This window comes from Dysidea avara, chromosome 3 (genome assembly GCF_963678975.1).
Source record: "Dysidea avara chromosome 3, odDysAvar1.4, whole genome shotgun sequence".
NCBI lineage: Eukaryota > Metazoa > Porifera > Demospongiae > Dictyoceratida > Dysideidae > Dysidea > Dysidea avara.
In genome coordinates, this window is record NC_089274.1 from 3,395,240 (window position 1) to 3,418,563 (window position 23,324).

Here is a 23,324-nt window from a genome sequence, read left to right on the forward strand (position 1 = left end):
TATACAGCTCACCCTTGCTATTTCACTACTCCATGCAGGCTGCCACACCGACAATATTAACGTGTATAGTATTTTGACAACAACTTGTTGAATGTAGTATCGCTTTACTCAATCGCTTACATACATAATATATATATATATATATATGGCTTCTCAACTAATTGGTCTACAGACGTTCAATACCTAAATATTTCGAGGGGCAAGGTTGAACAATGTTGCTAAAAATTTTTTTTCGCGGATTTGCAAACACTCCCAAATGTATTAGCTAGACTATATGGAGGTATTGCAAGGCTAAAATTTTCGTTGATAACCTCCAAAACCATGAAATCAGCGAAAATTTTCCCCCCTCGAAATATTTAGGCTATATGGTACATCACGCACACAAAATATTATAATATACTGAGATTCATACTATATTGAAGATAATATGCATTAGTTTCTATTTACATGTTCATCAGTTTATGGAGGGTGGATCTTTGGACTTCCGATCTGCAGAACAGTGATTCCCAGTAGCTACCTCTATAACATAAAGGCACACAAAATAACACTTGACACATAGACTGATTATATTCTACTACAAAGAACAAATTACTGTTTAATGCTATATAATACAAGAATTTGGAATTTATAACTAGAGTAGGGACCATAGCACATCAATAAAAAGTACTGAAACAAGCTGGAGTAGTGCATGATATTAATTCACAGTAAAACAATAAGAAGTGTTTTGTCCCTACTGTGCTCCAAGATACCATAATGGAAACGCACAGTAGGGATATAACACTTCAATTTGTTTTACTATCGTGCACTACTCCAACTTGTTTCAGTACTTTTATCGATGTGCTATGGTCCCTACCCTAGTTATAAATTCCAAATTTTTTGAAATACTTGTTTGTTTACTTTTTTTGTAAATAATATTATTGATTGGTGACACATACTACATTTGAAATGGCGCCGCGTGCCCCAGCTATATCATCTGAAAAGTGAAGTATCCATTACGCTTCGTTGTCAGCTATGTTCAACCCGTTACACAATCAAGAGTTGTTTGAAAAGTATCTCTGCAACCCATGCATACCAAAAGGGTAGGTGCCATGCGCCCCAGTTATATCATCTGAAAAGTGAAGTATCCATTACACTTCGTTGTTGGCTATGTTCAACCCATTACACAGCAGTACGAATCAAAAACTGTTTTAAAAACACCTCTGCAATTGAAGTAGCCACTATGAAAAATACGGATGATTTTCATTACGAAGGGAAGCCATCACATGCTACCACCAAATCGAAACTTTTCGCTGTCAGCAAAGATGAATGGGACATAAAGGAGGACAACGGTAAGTCCATGAAGAATGCATGGTACGCACTGTGGCATGCCAAAAGGCACATCTCAGGCCGAAGCAACGTCGAACAGTGAAAAAATCAAGCCCCTAGCTGCAGCCGTTATCAAGGTACGCTTGTCTGAAAACATCAGTCAGTCAGTCAGTCAGTCAGTCAGTCAGTCAGTCAGTCAGTCAGTCAGTCAGTCAGTCAGTCAGTCAGTCAGTCAGTCAGTCAGTCAGTCAGTCAGTCAGTCAGTCAGTAGAAAATTCCGTTGAATAATTAAAAAAAAAAATTCTGTAGCAACTTGTTGAAAGCATTTCGGATCGATCTGAAGGCTTTCTTGGGCTTAGATTTACCTAACCAATACTGCCTTATCGTCGTCAGGGAAAATTGAGGCTGGTTTCTGGGAGATTTTATTTCGTGGGCCACGCCTACTCCTTTGTCATCCCTACTATACAGTTACTATCGTACTGTATGATATACCCTAATACTCCAATGCTATATACCTTTGTCACAATACACTTAACACCATTACTATATTGTGGTTATACTGAGCATCCATACAATTTAAATCTAAGTTCCTTAAATTATCTGCTTAGGCTAAGCAGATGATGATGATACAATAACAGCCAGCATGGAATGCAGGAAGTCAAGTTCCTATTTCCTATCTTGTATGGCTGCATGGATTAAGATAGGTCTTCCATGTACAAATCACTCTTCAGAATATTTTCAATACATACTCCATCTTATGAGCTGATCATGATTGTTAGATTAGACAAACAGCACAAGGAATTGTACAGTGACAATTTGATCAGCTGAGAAAGTGTGCTAATGAAACATAACGCTTAATATGCTGTTAAGTAGTGGCTGAATGATTCTTGGGTGACGATGCAGAGATTCTGCCATACATAATGGCTGATATCAATAACTAATCGGTGTTGGATGGTTTAGAAACTCACCGTGGCTGGGACCAATAACTAATCAGTGTCGGATGGCTTTGAAACTCACCATGGTTGTGATGGCTTCCCAGTCACGTGTCCAAATTTGGATGGATGGATGGCTGCATAATCTTTTTAAAATTTGTGCAAGCAGGAGTTCATAATAGAGAGGCCTCTCTATTATGAACTCTTGGTACAAGTAGTAGCTGGAAGCCATAACAATAATGTGTAGGTCTGTCTCTCACGTAGTTTTACTGAAAGCTATAAATTAATGTGGATGAAAGCAAAACTCTCCTATTGGTAACAGTAATAGGAATTAAGAAAAAAAAAGTTGGGTATATAGACATCTCTATAGATTATGAATGGCTTGCTCATGTAGATATACACTAAAACCAATAGCTTGACAAACGACAACACAAAGTAAAACTAATGTCTATTGTGTTGGTGTTCATTATGGAGCAAGCAAATGTTGTACAAAATGAGCACACGTGCATTTACTATTAGTTCACTGAAACCTCTATAACCTGATGTTCATTGGTGATAAAAAATAGTGAGGATGTCGGATAATTGACATAGAGAAAGCCTCATTGATGCAGCCAATAGTACAGTAAAGCCTGTATAATCAGGCCACTCGGTCACCTGTCTAAACTGACCGTTGTAATACTTCCCAAACGTGTCATTTGCATATAACCAGCCATCTGCTTAAGGAGGTCAGGCTCAAAGGTGACCATAACAGACAGGTTTTACTGTACTGGTGTCAGATTATAGAGGTATTTTGGAATACTATGGGTTTAGATTAAAGATATTTTACTATGTTTGCAAACCACAGTAAGAAGAGTAATAGCAGTTGTTACACAACATAATGTATAATACGTTAGGTATAAAAATTAACTGTTATAAAAAGTAAAAGTGTATTAAGAAAATGTCCACTGATGTCTGTGCACACATATGACCATGTCCACCTTTTCTAACTACCCCACATTTGAGATGGTTCCAGACATCAATATTCATATTTCATTTACCATCTCTACTGGCTACCCCACAACAGTGATGATACACAACATCACTGGTACTCAACCATCATTGGTATTCAACAGCTGCTTGGCATGCTATTATTCATGTATGTAGTGGTTGACTGTGGTTAACCATTATAAGCCACATAAACTACAAGTGTCAGCTGTCAGAATATCAGAGTTTCAACAACTATATTCACACTGCATGCTCTACGAAGATACACACTGCACACATATGTACAACACACACACACACACACACACACACACACACACACACACACACACACACACACACACACACACACACACACACACACACACACACACACACACACACACACACACACACACACACACACACACACACACACACACACACACACAAAATAACATACAGTATACCTCATTCCACTCAGTACAATACCTTTATTAAAATTGTTTGCATTTATAACTTTTGTGGCTAAACAAACGATGCAGTCATTACAAGGAACAAAAGATTGGTCTGCTGTATGAAAGGCTTCATGATATCTGTTTACTTCTTTGAGACATTACTTTGCATTACATTGCTGACTTACTTACACACACTTTCAAAAGACTCAGTTGGTTTCAAGTGAAATTTCCTTTTTATGAACTATAATATAAAGCTACACGTACTTTCAATACTTGACACAATTACAGTGGATTACTAAGCAACAAAAAGAGTTATTGCACAACTTCTTAACAGCACTTGTACACCAATAGATCAAATATCAGAATATTCATAGAAACCATTACACATTACTGAATTCGCTAAGGAGGATAGTTTCATTACAATCTATTTCAGATATTTTGTAATTTGTTTGCATATCAAATCATATCAAAAGCATCGAGCTTCCTCAAACAATTTTCAGACAAAACATTACTTCTCTATTCCAGTCACTTTCGGGGCAAAACTTCTTGAGCTAACAGTATTAAGCAGGAACAGGTCACTTTGTACACAAATGCACAAATGACCGACGATGGCCAGTTTAGACAGGTGACCTTATTATACAGTGGCCAGATTTCACTGCAGTACCAACACGGTAGCATTACTATAATGAACTATTGCTTCCTCCACATAGCTTTAAAATTTCTTTTGATGGTCTCAAGCAATATTGAGGTTTTAAGAATACTGTATATACATTAAGAATACCGTATATACTAGTTGAAGCATCACTGTGAGTACAATATGGAAAAAAATAGCATAAGTGCGTGGGCTAGAGACTAATACAGCATGGGGTGAAGCCGAGTGTTGTAGTTGACTTGAGACCATGCCAGAGCATTATTTTTTTCATATTGCACAAGCGTGGGAGTGCACTTCCTGGTTGTCTTTGTTCAAAGTGTTCATTAAAACCGCATTGGTTTTCAGCCATCAGACAAGACATGATATCTGCTTGTCTTATAACAAACTTGTACTATATAGACACTTCTGGAGATTTAAAATGCTATGCATGTGATCAACAGTGCTGTATTTTCCGTATGCAGTGCTGTATTTTCCTTTCAGTGCTATATGAAAATAATAGCACTCTTATACATTTGATCTTTGCCCATGCAAGTACTTTAAAACCGGTTATTTTAATTTTGCAGAAGAGACAAAATCTGAATTTCAAAGGTTTTAAATCTATATTTTGAAGTGCAGGTGGAAATTTGTGTCACAAATTAAGAAAGATACGCATGCATGGTTGCCAACAACTGACTTACTGATGGAATAGTCCCCATCCCTATGCACCAGAAAGAAGACAGGGGTAATCTCGAGTGGAGCAAATTTTAATAAGCCACTGGCTTGATCATGCCTATGCTAGAATTGCAGCAGATGGCATCAAAACCCAACAATGGCTGCTTACTGTTTAACCATTGCAATCACTAACACCGAGGAGCTAAAACACGAGTGATGACATGTCTACACCAATACGTTTGATCACGTGAAGGCAAGTTAGGTTGAAAGAACGGCAAGTCCAGGGAATAAGAGAAGAGCATCTTTGAAATATCTGGGGGAAAAAACCTTTTTCGAAAATTACCTGCTATATGGTATAAAATGTAAGGTGGCAATCATTATTACCATGTACATGACTTAACCATTAATAAGGCAGTTTCTTGGGCAGTTTATGCACAGACACACACAGACGGACATACAAATACTAGACAGACATACAAATACTATACACATTTGCAAGCATACACACACATCACAGATGTGATGACTACAATTGGCAAAACTTTTGTACCTCAAAGGCTATACGCAAGTGAGGAATGGTACAGTTAAACTTCGCATCAAAGGTCTCAATAATAATAACAGGGTCTTATAAATGAGGTCATGAAGTATATTTTAGTAAGGCCTACTTGAGGTGGCCAGGTGGTCTTAATAAAGAGGCGGCTGATAAGTAAGGTTTACTGTACTACAGGAAGCAGTGTGTTCAAATAAGGAGAGAGAAAAAACTGGGACCTAATCACAAACCAGGTTGCTCACATGACCAACTAGATAGAAATATGTATACACCCACCCAAACTAAGAAGCCAGGTAGACTCTACTCTACTTTGTTTAAATTTAAACATCACTACCTAGCACATGTTTTTAATTCTTCTTTCAATCCACCAGGTTTGTGTGAGGTTTATAAACAAGTGTATCTCCTAGTCATAAAATTAAGACAAAAATTTTTTGTTTTCTTAAAAATCATTTCCTTACAGGACACATGCTTGTTTTAAAAGCATTTCGTAATTTACAAGTGATAAAACAATATCTTACTTTAAGATATGATATCAGTAGACAGTAGTAGCACTTTGTCAACCAGTAGATTTGCACTATTCCAGTTGTCAAGAAACTTTGTAGGAGAGATAGTGTATAAGACACCAACCCTTAGAACACTGAAAGTACATACCTATACGTATATTAGTGTTATTTTAGTTAACTATAACTAAAACTAAAAGTACTTTTAGTAAGGCAAATATGTATTAGTTAACTAAAACTATAACTAAAAAGAATCAATAAAGATAACTAAAACTATAACAAAAACTAAAACAACAAAGACAATATAACCATAACTAAATCTATAACTAAAATGAATTAAGAAGAAATACCATAACTAAAACTAAAACTAAGAAACTAGCTATGACTACAACTAAAACTAAAACTCTTTACTAAAACAACACTAACGTATATATATAGCCAGTTGCTGAATGAATTCGGTTTTGTTTAGCAACCTCCAGCTAAGGAAATTTACAGTTCTGGTGCTAAGGAAATTTACAGTTTTTAAAATAGAACCCAATTCCATGAAATCCATTTACGAACAAATGAAAATTATCCTTTGAACATCAACGCAGTTTTGATCACACAGGTATGCATGTACAACACCCACGCACCCTAGCTACCACACGAACAAAGCAAAGCCTTTGGCTGCTGTGCCAATGAACCAGCACTGGGACACCCATGTACTAATTAGGTGCTGCGAGTCAGCACAGGCAAATTTCCTGGGTCAGGACTAGTAAACTGCAGGAGTCTGTACCATGTCTCACAGGTGATTAGTGAACTCATGCAGACCACATCAATGGCAATGCATTCCTGCGGCTACACACCTTACAGATGGTAGAACTTGTCTAGTGCAAGCAAGCCATGTACATACTTCAAGTCTAAATATATATATATGTGACGTTTTTGGCAAGCTGTTTCTTAATGGAGTCTCCGTATAGAGAAAAGTATAACATGAAATTGAAAATAATCAACAAAAAAGTCAGATTTTAAATAAGGAACATGTTACATCTATAAAAATTACCGTCATATAATAACACTAACTGGTCATAGGCATATCTATCACGTTCAGGCTCCACTGGTAGGTGAACGCTACAATAAAAAGTGTAAGGGTCTATTGGATATGTGAACTGAGTATCATACGCTTAATATCTATCAAAACCTATGGATACAATGTAAGGGTATTGGAAAATGTTTTGGACAGAGAAAACCAGAGAAGAGCTTAAAAAACAAAAAACAAAAAAAACTAGGTTGACAATTATTTCTTCTTCATTAGAATTTTAACTTAAAGGGACTATATATGTGTCTGACATTTGAGGGTTCTCTTGTTAGCTTGCTCTGGCTGCCTGTTTGAACACTGTTAGAGTCTCTTTAGCAGTAGGTCTTTCTGCACTGTTCACTTGTAGACATCTCTTAACTAGAGTCTCTTCATCTAAAATGGTTTTGTGTTTTTCAAACTCTTTTGTACAGTATGTGTGTATGAAATGTCAGTTAAAGAACCTTTGTTGTCTTTTCTCACAATTCTTTAGGACAATGATGACTTCTTGATAGCAGTAGTAAAGCTTCCTGTGTGAAAGGGGAACCTTAACTAAGTGAACATGTAAACTATATCCATCTATGTACCTCTCTTTAAGGACATCCAAATGACCACATATCTACTACAATTTGTACAGTATTTCATAAGGTCCTGATAGGATGATTTGCATGTATACCTGTAGATAATACACATATCAACCAACTACAACACTAAAACACAACATCACCTCAGGAGCCCGATATCTTGGCGTTCCTAGTGGCAGGATGGAGGCAAACTTGATCATCTGGTCAGTAGGCTCTTTTATACCAAGTCCTGGTACAGTACCAGCAGAGTCAAAACTTTGAACTACATCGATAGTATAGTAGCTTGTGCTGACACTTCATCTTAATCATAATGCTACATACTTGCTATAAAATAATAGATTGTCAAATCATCAATTTCCCCATGAACATATCCATTATCATGAAGGTAGATTAAAACTTTTAGTGTTTCACCAAAGATGAAATTGATGTTATTCAATCCAATTATCCATTATCTTACATCATTCACACAATTGTTGTAGAAATTCCTCAGACAACCAACTTCTCTGGTAGACATAATTTGTTGTAGATCACAGTCCATCTTAGGCATGAAGTGGTAGCAGTAGGACTTTCGAGAATGATGTTCATGTCTCTCTCCCATCAGTACAACTACAAGATGAAGAATGTGTTCATGTCTCAGGATTGCTCATTTCATTTGTTTGATACACCGTCTGTAAATAAAACATTTAAATGTTAATTTCCATACAGTAACAGCCTAGCTACGTATGTAGTTAGAACACTACAGGTATACTGAACAAATACACAAAAATTTTTTTTGGAATTTTCAACTAGAGTAGGGACCATAGCACATCAATAAAAAGTACTGAAACAAGTTGGAGTAGTTCATTTGATTTGATTTATTGTTTAAACTCTATGCAATCACCTAATCCAGGTCACATATTATTAAAATGGTAACCTTCTGATAGTGGAGGTCCTTGATCAGATAATGGAAAGATGGTGGTATATTATTCCACCATTGAGAAGCTCTAGAAGGGAGAAATTCTTGGCAAAAGTATGGTGAATTCTCTCAAGGTTAGCAAAATAGTCTTTTACTATGGTGTTGTACTGAGAGTGACAATGACCAAATTGAATTGGAGGTGACAATAAGATACATTTGGACTGGTGATGCTGGCGATACATTAAATGGCAAGCCTGAACCTGAATGAGTTTCCTAAATGGCAACCAATTGAGCTCAGAGTAATATTGTGATACGTGGACAGCTGTTTGCATATACATACTGCTCTGTTCTGCATACATTCCAGCCTATATACAGATTGATAAGTGAGGGCCCTACACTGGGAGGGCGTAATACAGATAAGGAGTCTAGCAGTAACTTCAACAGATCCAAGTTTAGGCAATGCTTGACTATTGATTAGACTTACACATGATGAATTCATGATAACTTATGATCAAAGGTAACACCTAAATACTTCCGTTTATCCATAGATTTCAGTGTGGTACTATTTTTACTGAGATACTTGGATGTTTAGACAACTTTTTAGAACCAGCTTTAAACCACATTACACTGGACTTTGCTAGATTTAAATTCATCTTACTGTCAGTAATCCAGTTGTGTATCAGGTGCAACTGTGTATTCATAGATGCCGCCGCAACAGAAGGATCTACATATCAATGTTGTGTCACCAGCATATTGTAATAACACCCCATCTGTGATCTGTAAAACCATTCATGTAAGTCAAGAATAATGGCCCCAATGCCATTGTTATTATAGTCCATGGTATTAGATCACAGTAAAGTAATAAGAAGTGTTATATCCCTACAGTGCTCAATATACCATAATGGATTATTAATGCACAGTAGGGATATAACACTTCTTATTGTTTTACTGTGATTTAATATCATGCACTACTCCAACTTGTTTCAGTACTTTTTATCAATGTGCTATGGTCCCTAGAAAATTCTAATTTTTTTGTGTACTAACTTCTTTGTAAATAATTATTATGACTGGTGAACCCACGAATACCGCATCTGAAATGGTGCCACATGCTCCATCTATATCCATTACACTTTGTTGTCAGCTATGTTCAACCCGTTATACAGCAGTACGAATCAAGAACTGTTCGAAAGCACCTCTGCAATCAAAATAGCCACTATGAAAAATACAGACGATTTCCATTACAAGGGGAAGCCATCACGTACTACCCCAACATCAACACTTTTCTCTGTCAAAGATGAATGGGACGCAAAGGAGGACACTGATAAGTCCATGAAGAAGGCATTGTACGTACTGCAGTATGCCAAAAAGCACCTCTCGTGCCAAAATGACGCTGAACAGTGAAAAAATTTAGCCCATAGCTTTAGCTGTTATCAAGTTACACTTGTCTAAAGGCATCAGTCGGTCAGTAGAAAATTACGTTAAATAATTTTAAAAAATTCCTTAGCAACTTGTTGAAAACATTTCGGGTCAATCTGAAAGCTTATTTGGGCTTAGTTTTACCTACTCAAGACTGCCTTCTCATTGTCAGGAAAAATTGAGGCTGGTTTTTGGGTGATGTTATTTTGTGGGCTACGCCTACCCCTTTGTGGTCCCTACTATGCAGTACTATCATACTGTATGATACTGGTTTTAGAGACTTAATAAGCCAAGGCCACAATGTAAGCTCACCTAATGGAATTTCTGAGCAATGGACAAATTATAAGTTCTGTGTAGAGTTCAGGCATAGGGTTTGCTAGAATGGAGTTGTGTTATATGAAATATATTTTAGCAAGAATGTTAAAGTACAGTAAATTAATAGCTTGCTCATCACGACTCTTTAGGATGGTAGATAATAAAACAGTTCACACAAGCCATGCAACTGCTCAACATCCTATGTATTCATAAACCACAACAGATGTACACTTAGCACGCAGGTGGCCTCCTTGAAAGGAAGCCTTAATATACAGATGAATAAGATTCATTGGGTGAAGAGTGAAGCAAAACATTGAAATATACCTTCTGGTGTTAATGTTAACACCAGAAGGTATATTTCAATGTTAACACCAGAAGGTATATTTCAATGTTTTGCTTCACTCACACTTTAAGGTGGCAGTTACCTGGAAGTAGTGGTTTATGGAAGCCCTTTAAAACTGAAACCTTACAAAAGCTACAAAAATGTGTGATGTGTTTCAAACAGGAAAACAAATTAAGATCTTATGCGTGTAATGCAGCATGGTTGAAACCACTGCTGAAACAAAGAGTGATGGTGAAAAAAGATCTAGTCACTACAGGTTATTCAACTGGACAGATTACTCTACTGGATGGATCATGCCATGGAGTGTACTGTACTAAAATATTAGAAGTCAGTCGCGGGTCAGTCGAGCACAATAAAACTTGCTAACAGATGATTGTGAAAGAATAACATATTGATAAAGAACACAAAAGGTAAGTACACACACACACATATAAATTGTTGTGTACATCATAAATTGGCAAATGTTAGTTCACATTGTTCCTGAAATGAATCTGAAGGCTCCCGTATTTTAGTGGCTCCTAGTGGTGATGCCAATTCAGGTAAAACAGCCTTAAAGTAAAATGATTTTAGCTTAGGTAAGATTGTTGTTATCCAAAACTCAGGATCATAATGTATCCTATCAATGTGCAAATCCAGTGCTCGTATCACAATACCACACCACTGTCTTCGACTACAATACATGACACACTGTACCTGATAAAAGTAATCATGCTTTTTATTTAGTGCCAAAACATTTGTTTCCTCTTCAAGTTTTTAAGCAAAACCCCTTCTTGGTTGTAGCTGCTTCATGTAATGTTTTGTTCCTTACAGAGTATGGATTTTTGTACTCAACAATGCCATATGGGGAGGTCTCTGTTGGATCATATACTAATCCATCTGGGCTAGCAGCCAACCATGGGTTGTCTGGACTTATGATTAATCCAGATAGAGATGTGGACAAATCTGGAGTGGTACGGTGCTTTTCCTTTAAGTACTGAGTATTGGTTGCCTCTTCTTGCAGTAGTCCCCATCTGGTAGCAGTGCTGCCCTCAAATTTGCTGTATAGCATTTCCTTTATTAGGGGTCTTACTTTAGTGGTGTCTCTCCTCTTGGCAATTTTGCCAACATTGGAAGCAGTTATTCTCATTCGTCTTTCTGATAACCACACCTGAAGGGAATGATCATTTTGACCTTGTGCAGATGTCATCATTGTTACACTTTCTCTTGCTGATTCAGTTACGTTTATGTTGGCCAAATAATATTATTTCATTAACTCAAAGAGCTGGTTGTCAAAAACATCAGTTACAATGTCAGTTGCATTGCTTCCCCCATCATAACGTGAGTAATATTCTCTGCTGTGTTGTGAAGCTGATAGGTTCTCCCTCTTTGCTTTTTTCCTTTTAATTAATTTTGGCAGTGTCAGTTGATTTTCTCTTCCGATCTTTATTGAGTTTTTTAGTTTTACATTCACCAGCTGCTCTAAATGTTTTACTAGGAGTAGACACCACCTTGCTCCAAGTTTCTGAGCCCCAATTTGAACCTTCATTTATTCGAAGTGCTGCCCCAGCACATCTGGCTTGCCATGACCCACTTTGACACCTATTAACTTGTTTGCCACCATCAAATTTTGCTCGCACATTCATGTAGCTCTCTGCCAGGTTAGTGGTAAAATTACCTGTTGATTATTTTAATGTAATTAGTTTTCATCATGACTATTGTTGCTCACCCAATAACTGTTGTGCTTTGCTTGCTAGGCGACTTGCAATAGCTCTGATGTCACAGAGCATTTGCTCATCAACTGGATAAGCAGGACCACAAGGTTCATCAGTGTCTTCAGAAGTGGCATCTGTCCAAGCTTGCTGTTCATCTTCAAGAAAAGAACCTATGAATTCAGCTTCTATATTGTGGACATCTGATTCACAGTCCACCTCTGAGCTGGACCCTGGAATGTAACAATCGGTTGAAGTGGAGCAATGGATTGAAGTAGAGCAATCGGTTGAGGTTGAGCAGTCAGTTGAAGTGGAACAATCAACTGAAGTGGAGCAATTGGTTGAAGTGGAGCAATCGATTAAAGTGGAGCAATCAACTGAAGTGGAGCAATCGGTTGAAGTGGAGCAATCAGTTGAAGTGGAGTAATCAACTGAAGTGGAGCAATCGGTTGAAGTGGAGGAATCAGTTGAAGTAGAGTAATCAGTTGAGGTAGGAGATTTAGTTGCGTTATATTTAGATCTTACTACTTTGCAGTATTCAGGTCTGCACTTATGGTGAATACCAAAACAGTGCATTGGGCAATTTAGTATGTCTTCCTGAAGGAGTATTGCTGCCTTAACTTTATCATCCTCTTTACTCCTCATGATGATTGCGTAGCAAGCATCCCTGGTAAGTCTTAACCTCATGTTTGCTGTTAGTTTGTTTCTGCCCTTATATTGTGGTTTGTCTTTGACTAGCTGCTCTAAATGACCCTGGAAACATTTTAGTGCATGATTAGCACACTCCTGCTTTTCAATTGCATATCCCCACCCAGGGACACCTGCCACTAGTGTTGGGTACACGGAGCTGTCACCATCTCCAACAAAGCTGATGTACCGTACACCATGTTGCTCCTCTGCAACCATAAATCCATTCAGAATAATATCTGTTTCCATTGAGGATGAGGAACCATTCCAGTTTTTAAAGCAGGTATGCTCTGATTTACTACTATACTGGACACAAGCTGCACAAAATTTGTTATGCACACCTATGTACAAAATCTTTTTGGTTTTTAAACCAAAAATCACCCCTACCCCACAAAGAGCATTGTATGAATGCTTATGTGTCCGTTTGCTCCATCCAGCATCAACTATAACTGATATTGCTGGCACACCATGGTGGTATCTGTTCTCCTGTATTGCAAGCTCACGTTCAGCTTTACCAGCAGCTTGCATTGATTCCTCCAGTAGCTTCCACCACCATTTTTCTATTATACGTTCAGTATTAACAAATACCCTTCTTGACATTACAGGTACTCCTAGCATACTCATGGACTCCTCCAGCTTGTTGAAGCCTCCTCCAGTAGCCATTTGTCCCCACATGGCTGCTAGATTACAACTCCAGTATTTTTTTTCTTCTGGTGAAGTGACCTTTGGTGATGTGCAGAATGAAATTCTTTGGCCACAGCCACAACACTGGTAAGCAATTATTGATGCCAATCCATAGCGAGCTTGTTCTACAAGTACCATCATATCATTTGCAAATGTAGATTCATTTTGATATGCTGCACATGTAGCAGCATGTGCTGAGACTCTGTTCAAGTATTTGTTTAATTGTCCTAGGTTTATGATACGACTGTCAGATGCCAAAGTAGAGTGGCATAATGTGCTGTTAGTTTGCTCTATTTGCTGAGGTTGCTCTATTTGCTGAGGTTGCTCTATTTGCTGAGGTTGCTCTATTTGCTGAGGTTGCTCTATTTGCTGAGGTTGCTCTATTTGCCAAGACCCACCATGCTGGAACCTGTACGGATTGTAAGTGATATTGGATACACTGTAACATGATAGCATACTTACTTTTTCTTTGTCTTGTAGACATGACAATGATCATTTCGATGTTTCTTCTTGTTCTTCTTGCTACCCATATTTATTGTTTTGTTCTGATATTGTATTTTATTATTGCACCATTTTATAGGTGATGCAGGACCCAAGTGTCAAAATTGTATAGGATCAATAGCCTTATGCTACAATTTCGGATGATGTAGTGCACAAGTACTACAGTTATATAGGATCAATAGCATTTTGATGAATGAATTTCCACACGCATGGCTACAACTACTGATCTTATGGCTACTGACCTACAGCTGATTCGCAGCAAGCTTACATAACTTTTACCGCATCGACCATAGATTATTGCATTGAGGTTAGCTTTGACCACACTTCCTTCCATTGGGGTTAGCAAAGGCATGTAGAAGAGCTGTCTTGTGTTTGGCGTCAGTTTTTTTCCAGTATACTGAACTGGAGGTGTGGCAAAACAACAGGTAACAGCCTAATGAATGTGGGTGTAGGGCCGCATGCAAAAAAATACAAAAATTTTACACCCGTAGGTTGATTTTTGACTGGTTTTCTTGGACACTCGCAATGTTTAAAAAACTTTTTAGACTGATTTGTTTTGGCCGTTGTACTTATCGTTTTGCAATGATAATGCAGCCCTGAGCACCATTGTGCAGAACATGTTAAGCTGAAGAACGCCTTGGTAGACTGTATAATCTTTGATAAAACTGACGCCAATTGTGTTTTTCACCGCTTGTATGTTTCATGCTGTATCTCCGTTATTCATTCACGTAGAGCGATAGTACTTGGTAAGCTTATAATCCGTTAGTTGACTATAACATGACAATGTATAACCATGAAATAATATATGATCTGTAAAAGATATAAATTTTACAAAAATAAGTTACTTTGCGGTTAACTATATGGCAGAAGATAATTCAGTGAGCTGATTTAGATTTTAAAAATGACAAAATATGCATAAGTGATCTACTGTATAAGCACCGGGTACCGGTTTGGTCATGATCAACTAACTTGACTTTGTATGCTCAACACATTACGTGTACAAGTCCATGTATTTTTACTTCTAAAGGAAAACCTACAGCATTGGTTTGAAAGTATCCAATGTGTAGCAAAGAGCATATAAAGGGTATCATCACCTTGAAGATGACATGTAAGCTTGTACTTATGGCACATGGCACAATTGCCATGACAAAACAGAAACACTTCACAATGTTTACTAATCTACTACACTACACTAGAGATTACACATTACAATGGTAACTATAGCTAGAGGCAAAAACAGGATATCATACTTCTACAGTACATGTTGTAGCATATCAAAGTGATAAGTGATTTGATCTCAACAACACTTGCTACAAGGTGTGGTCTTAGTTAGTCATGCTGTCTGTTACAAGAAGCAATTAGGATCATAAAGGAAAACATAGTACATAGTCTACAACTAGAAACTTGAGAATAGATTATTTCCTGACTGGAAAACTAATACTCAAACAATGATACATGATATCTATCATTTATAAATATTTTTTCCCCTATCAAGTTTCCAAGAAATGTTAAACAATCTACACACATCAGGGGCGGATCCAGGAGCTGGCAAGGGGAGGGGTACAAACAGGCTAAGTTGTAGGCGGTTGGGGAGAGCAGATTCTCTTGTTAGTTACTGTATTTTTGAAGCAGCAAATAATCACCTCTTTAGTGTCTCACTGTTGAATTTGCCATTTTAGCCTTTGCAGATGGTTATGAAGCATTCAAAAAGCTTCGAATGCCTTATACAACAGAACACGATAATTATTTTTAGAGACGCTTAGTACGTATGAAGGTGCTGGGTAACAATTTCACAACTTGTTTGACTGGTTTGCTTTCATTTCAGGTGAAATTGCAATAAATGCTACTAAAATGTGCATATTTTCGTGAGTTTTATAGCAAAACTGATCTTGGCCTGACAAAGTTTAGTATTTTAATCAGAAGTAACTATGCCGAGCTAGCTCCTCCACAAAACGAGGGGGGGCATTTGCCCCAAATGCCTCATCCTGGATCCGCCATTGCACATTCACATCATTTGAGTAAAGCCTGATTAGTAAGGCTCCCACTGAGTATATTATACATGTGATAGCTAAGCCTACACATCTAGTGTGTACTTACTGTTCAGTGCTCTGTAACTACCCTATTGTACACAATGATTATTACGGATCTGGGCATTGTGGCATACAATGGGTAATTGCTTTTCAATGCCATGCCGATCACCAACCACATACCACCTTGGACGTACTAAGAAGATTACTGCAATGATAGAACATTAGTCTGAGGGACACTCTGTTCTAAAGACAGAAATTTAATTATGCACCCCTAATGGTCATCTTACTAGATGACACCACCAACACTCACACTAAAACATTTAATTATGTGATAAAAATACTATATTCTCAGGAAATTAGATTCACGTCCACAAATATTATTCCCTATTGGACCAACACCAAACACATGTTGAGATCATGTAAGTGATAGTCACTTGTACTTATCAAAACAGTGCATCTATAGGGCATCACATTTATGTGTGAATAAAGTTAAATGCTGCTACGTGATCATGAATAATGACTTTGTCCAGACCAGCCTCCTTTATTCCATGTACTGACCTTGCTATATATATCATGTACAAAATCAAAATACAAAAGTGACCATTGTATGCTAATCCTTCTGCCAAGTGAATGTCACAGTTTTGAAAACACCAATACACCATATCTGTTTCAAAAGAGAAACATGATAGCACAGTGCTTTGAGTTGGACAATGTATGGGTTCGCCAAGCATCACCAAACATATTCACAGACACCTTGCTATAAACAACACACAAAATCTATAAAGTAAGTATGCTTGGCCAGATACTTTGTACATGTCCTATATACGACAATTACACACACACACACACGCACGCACACACACACCTATTAATATCATTGCCTGACAGTTGCATGACTTTGTTTATCAAAGGTTGTGTCCTGGATACAAGAAGCATATGCCACTGTTAAATAGTTTCATAACAAAAACTAGTTGTGTGTTATTAGGTGTGCTATTACAACCTGAACATTAACACTATAGCCATAACAGGCGTATGTCAACCACAGAGAAACGATATTGGAATTTGATTGGCAAAAGGTATGTACGGTAGACTCAGGTCACATTGTAAGACATTAGTGATGTGCGATAGTAAGTTGGCAACTATATCGATTAATCACGATAATTGCATCACGATACGATAGTTATCACGATAGTAAATCCAAATGATAAGATGCATAATGTAGCACTAATTTTAACTTATTTTCTATGAGTACGGGTAAAGGCACATCCTGTATACCCAAATGCATATATGTCATGCCAAAATACAGCAAAGTTCAATCTCAGAAAACAATTAGAATACATAATTGAATAAACAAATGGAATACTTTAATTGTTTGAGTAATTCTGGCGAGGTAAGAATGTATAATATTGGTGCTCACGATAATCACAAGCTATTATCATATCACGATAATGAACCACTGCGATACGATTATTACACTATCGATATTACTGCACATCACTATAAGACATTACTGTTGTTGACACCCAGGAGCCCAGGCAAACCTGTGATAGCTAGCACACAAACAGCTCCCCACACACTACAATCACACCTAGTAATACACTAAATCTAAAAAAATGCTATTACAGTGAAACCTCTCTAATTAATTGACACCCTTTGCTATACCAGCACATGTAGTATGCACCTGTGTGCATCCAATAGACAAATGAACTTTTATCACCTTACTCCCATAGACATATAACACACAGACATACACATACATTACAATATACTACTACAGTAGCATATCATATGACAAATACCTATAGATGTATGTACAATAAGATGACATTATAAAAGTTGTTGTATACCAATTGACATGGGCTATATAAGTAGAAATCATCAGAATATGAGCACAGTCATATACATCACATGTCTCTAGAAATTGGTATTCATAACAGTATATAATTGGGACTGTACAAAAATAAGAAACAAGCTAAATATGGTATGTTGTCTTGTAGCTTTGGCTCCATGTAATATTGTACCTTTATTCAAAGCTTGCTCACACACGAACGCACGCGCACACCCACGCACTGGCTTGCTTATTTATTTGTTTATTGTTACTGGGCAGACGACAATTTCTGACGCGCCCAGGGGGCAATCAACACCTTAAAAAGGAATATCATAATACATACTATCAGGAAATACAGGGAGGATAATAGTAAAACATCACCCTTAGATTTGCTACCACAAAATATACTGCAATAGTTGCAGTTGTTTACAATACCCTACAATCACTTCAGACTGATACACAAGTACTCTTTCAATAACATGTTGTCCTATCATGTGTTATCACATAGTATAAAATGGGGATGAAGTTGTAATGGGCTGAACATAGCTGAAAGCATAGCACAATGGCCACTCCACTTTAATAACTGGGAGGCAAACATTCAGATAAAAACATTAGCCATTCTTTCTTTTAATGATGATATTAAAAAGTAAACAATTAGCCAAGTCACCAATTATCAGCAGCTACTAATTATCGGCATTTATAAAGTATATAGACTATGGTATATATAGAAGCTACCTAGTAACACGTTAAAGTATTTCTTATGATCATTTTTATTCAGTAATTATTGTCCCTACAGCATTCTATAGTCTATGCTGGCTAACCATGAAGTTGTATAGAAATAATTTTGTATTGGACACTAGTATGCTTTTGTGTCTAACCTTAATATCTCCAAAAAATGGCTGGCCTCATCTTCATAAAACTCCTGTGAAACAGAGACCATATATCCCGCAAAAATTTCACAAAGAACCAACAAGGCACCAACTAGTTACAATAGTTACACAATAACTAGTAATCATACTTTAAAAGCCAACATTTTTACAGCAAGCACATTAAGTAGACACATTCTGTGCTGTTCTTCATGATTCAGCTTGAGCAACAGACAGAACAATAGTTGAAACTGGGCTGAAATGGCCACAGAATTATTATTTTCAGGAAGGCCACATACGTAACATTCTCATTTTCCCTTGCTAAAGCATATCTGAGCATAATAATCATGAAAACGTGTTACAGAAGCTTTAAGAAGCATATGAAAGTAACTAAGTTACCTTTACAACAATAGTAACTGTAACTAAGTTATGAGTAAATAGAAATTAGTTACTTTTCTGAAATAACTAGCACAACATCTGACTACTTCTATAATATAGAAAAGAAATAAGTTAAAAATTGAACCCATGAAAAGATACTGTAGTACAACACACAGAACAAACATGCATTTCATAGACTGCTCATGCCTGCCCTGATATGTATCATAAATACTTTCCTAAGAGTTCATGTGCGATGTAAAGCAACTTGTACAGCTTCAACTGGAAAAAAAAGCTCAAGGACGTGGGCAAGAGACCAATACAGCACGAGGCAAATATATTTGACTCAATACCACTCCAGAGTGCTATTGCACAAGCATGGCGGTGCTTTAACTGGTTTAAAGTACTTTCTGGTCATCCTTGTTTGGAGGGTTCATTTTGTAGATTCAAACTGCATTGGTTTTTAACCATCAGACAATCAGTAAGTGTCTATATACTACAAGTTTGGTCATAAAACAAACAGACTGCAACGTTTTGGCTACTTCTGGCAATTTAAAATGTTATGTACATGATCAACAAAGCTGCATTTTCCTTTCAGTGCCGTATGGAAATAATAGCACTATTATTCGTTTGATCTTCACCCACGTGGGCAAATAGTAGCTTACAGTATCTTGTGGTTAATAAAGAAAACAATTCAAGGTTTATTATAGCAACACAACTCTGTAAATGTCAAAGAGAAACAAACAGACATTTTCAATAAAGTCTTTAATGTAGCAGATGATGAGTACTTCCTTTTGAACAAAAAAAAAACATGTATGATAAGACCAGAAGTACACACAAAAAGGTATGGTTACATAGGTAGAAAAATACATGCAACTCATGAGATTCAAACTCAAAAACTAACCAAAACTCTTGTAAATATACATGAGTCAGACACTATACTCGTACTAGTACAGTTTGGCCTGTAGTTTGCAATGGAATGTCAATCAAGTGTTCTCTACGCCATGGCATTCAACACACTGTTGAGGACGAATGGAAGCATGCAGAGGCTCATAATAAAATCCTGGATGAGTGCTTTATTTTGCATGAAATATGTTGATACTGACATACAGGGACAGGTACATAAATAAACATGACAGAAGACAGCATCAATCTCTATGATTATAACCTGGTAATTACTGTACATGTTTACGTTAGTTAGTATAGTAACTTGTCCAAAGTTGTTTAGTGAATAAAAGAATGCTACAATAGTCAGCATGGATAATATTTACAATGACAAAATTTAATGTCATACTTGACAAAATTGCCGTGTTAGTGTGGGGGCTTAAGAGACTTTGGCACACAGTATTGGAAATGAATATTGTTTATAGTACACAATGGAATTACGAGATAATAAAGGTAAGAATTAGCACATGTATTGTGATGATGCAAAACGCATCCTAATGAGAAAAGCAGACCAAAATTCTTTGTGTACACAAAGAGGCACATCTGTATTACTATATGCCTTCCCTTAGCTCTTTTTCAAATTTACAAACACCTCGCCCAATGATACCTTGTACAAAGTACCCACACTGCCATTTTGCTTAGTGACGTCATAAAAATGTCATTGCAGGATATCATGGCAACTACTCAATCTAACTCTGTTTCTGCTAACATAGGCCAGTAGTGAGTTATCAATTATCACGCACTGATGATAAAAAAGTAGGAATAATGTACATGTACCCCCCCCCCCCCCCCCCCCAAAAAAAAAACAACAAAAAAACTAAAGAACGTTCATTCTCATGTTGAACAGCTAACTGGACAGCTATTGGGGGTGGTATAATACCACTTCTTAAAGTACTAGTATAACTGTTCTAATTAATGCACGCCATTCCTTTCTTACATGTGCTACATAATTACAAAAGAAACCTACCATTGCCAGTTTTATAGTGTTCGAAAATAAAATCTAAGCACATCCGAGCCAGTGACAAGGTACGAGCTTGATACGCATGCGCGTCACGGAGAACAGTCCAACTCGAGGTCCAACTTCATCACAAAAGAAATCGATGTAGCTGATTCCGATGGTAAGGAATGTGTTCTCTACAAGCCATTACTCTGATACTATGGTGGGAATCCTCAATCGTTCACTAAAACAAGCTGAATCCCAGATATTCTCCGGATACTCGCCATACGAGGTATGCAGGGGGCGGGCAAAGAAGTCCTTAGTAATGTCCATACATTATGGCGGGTTTAATAGCAGTCACTTAATGGTGGTGAAGGAGAAAACAAGTTGTTGGTGTGACCTATGAATCGCAGAAAATAGACCAGTTGCAAGAACCATAGATTATCTATGCAAGGACTGAGTGATATCTATATATCATAATGAAAGTAATTGGAAGGAGGAGCCCCATCCATAGTTCAGATGGTGAGTTATAGCCTGAGCTGAATTTGCTACCCGTACTTTTGTATGGAATTTACGGTAGTCATTTGCCATCAAAAATTTTCAGGCATGCTGCTAATCCACTTATATCGATTATTTTTTGTTCAAATAATAAAACATGTAGCTATATCCTCTGTTATTAGAGTATTTCGATCTTATCTATATTTTCTGATTTCTATTAAGCTGACTGGTTTTCAGAAACCTGTCACCTCTAGAACCATGTGCTGTGTAATATACAGTGAAATCTCATGTAGTGGTACCTCAATAATAAAACTATTTAGTTATGGTAACCATCCCAAACATAACTACATGCAGTTTTATGACCTCATTAATAAGACCACCTCCCTGCAATGGACTACTTGATCATAGTGACTGCTTCACTTAGAGTGTTGTTAAGCTTCAACCTTACTAATATGGCCAAGTGATAGCTCACACAATCGTCGTGTGGTTTGCAGATCCAGGGGGATTTCTGAGGTTTCCAGAGACTGGTCAAGTATATTCAGGCAATTAAAATTGATTTTGCATAAGGTATCAACAAGATGAGCTCTTGGTATCAAAGATTCAGATCAAATACTCTAATAGAGCAATCAACTACCCTAATAGAACAGTCACAATTTGTATTACAAGTTACAGTTTACACAGTAAAAATAGTCTAAAATTGTATCTCAGAGTGTTTAAAGTTTTCCTGGGGGAATTCCCCCAGACCCCCAAAATGGCATCCATGTCTGTTGTATGCTTCACACTTCACATTATATTGTTCCACCTATTAACTCTTTAGCTTGTTCCAGCAGCCTTTATCAATTATATTTAATGTCAGCTTTTTAATGAAAATTATGACCAGATTCAAATTCAGAATACATACTTTTCTGGGGGAGCATGCCCTCAGACTCCCTAGATTTGAGTGTGCATACAACAGAAAATTTGGAAACCTGTCACCAAAGTTCCTGGAGCTGCCCTGGAGGACACCGATTAGAAACTGGCACAATATGTTCTATGTTGGTAAGATTTTAAAATTCAATTGGTTTTTACTATATATGTTTCCAAAATGTATTAAGCTAATAGGTGACTTGATACCCAGACAACTTGCAAGTGCCACACAACCTGGATCCAGAATTCCTTCTGCATTCAACCAAGGCTTGTTGTACTTCACAAGGTTGTTGTTTGTCACACTAGGGATACACATTTCATGTCATGTTCATCTCTTGTTAGTTCTCATCCTAATCTTACTGTTGTTTATTGTAACACACCCTGGTGGCCTAAAGTTAACATGAACTGATATGCTGTGTGTTTGCATGTTATATTAGAGTATATTGCATGACATTGTACATCAGTGATATATGTAAGAATTGTACTGGTCGGTTTGTCGGATTTTAGGTACTGGTTGCTTTGAACCACTGCCAACCATTGTGGGCAGTAAATAATTGTCAGACCCATTCCCTCCTACCAAGAGTTCATAATATATTAAAAATGAACTCTTGCTCCTATGTGTGTAAATCACCAAACAAAACTAACTATCACATTAAAATGATATCACGATACAATATATATCACAATATTGTGTCAGATAGATAACGTGTTGAAATTGAATTACAAGTTAGTCAGTTAGTACACACATTTTAGTGTGTATA

At 37.1% G+C, this 23,324-nt stretch overlaps 1 protein-coding gene across 10 annotated transcripts; it reads right to left on the minus strand.

Annotated features, from left to right (window-relative positions):
* Window positions 1-389: 389 nt before the first annotated feature.
* Window positions 390-21,475, minus strand: LOC136248919 (uncharacterized). Of its 10 annotated transcripts, XM_066040774.1 has the most exons (10): window positions 14,140-17,057; window positions 12,324-14,086; window positions 11,312-12,272; window positions 7,971-8,317; window positions 7,793-7,911; window positions 7,653-7,741; window positions 7,530-7,595; window positions 7,054-7,121; window positions 6,030-6,148; window positions 390-519 (listed from the first exon to the last, which is right to left on the minus strand). In XM_066040774.1, exons 1-3 carry the CDS (start codon window positions 14,205-14,207, stop codon window positions 11,998-12,000), a joined length of 2,106 nt encoding a protein of 701 aa, XP_065896846.1. In that variant the 5' UTR covers window positions 14,208-17,057; the 3' UTR covers window positions 390-519; window positions 6,030-6,148; window positions 7,054-7,121; window positions 7,530-7,595; window positions 7,653-7,741; window positions 7,793-7,911; window positions 7,971-8,317; window positions 11,312-11,997. The 10 variants fall into 10 exon arrangements, 8 of the variants coding, with proteins under 8 accessions (XP_065896846.1, XP_065896850.1, XP_065896848.1 ...); XM_066040778.1 differs by having other exon boundaries at window positions 6,030-6,105; window positions 7,074-7,121; window positions 7,793-8,317; XM_066040776.1 differs by having other exon boundaries at window positions 6,030-6,105; window positions 7,793-8,317.
* Window positions 21,476-23,324: the final 1,849 nt, after the last annotated feature.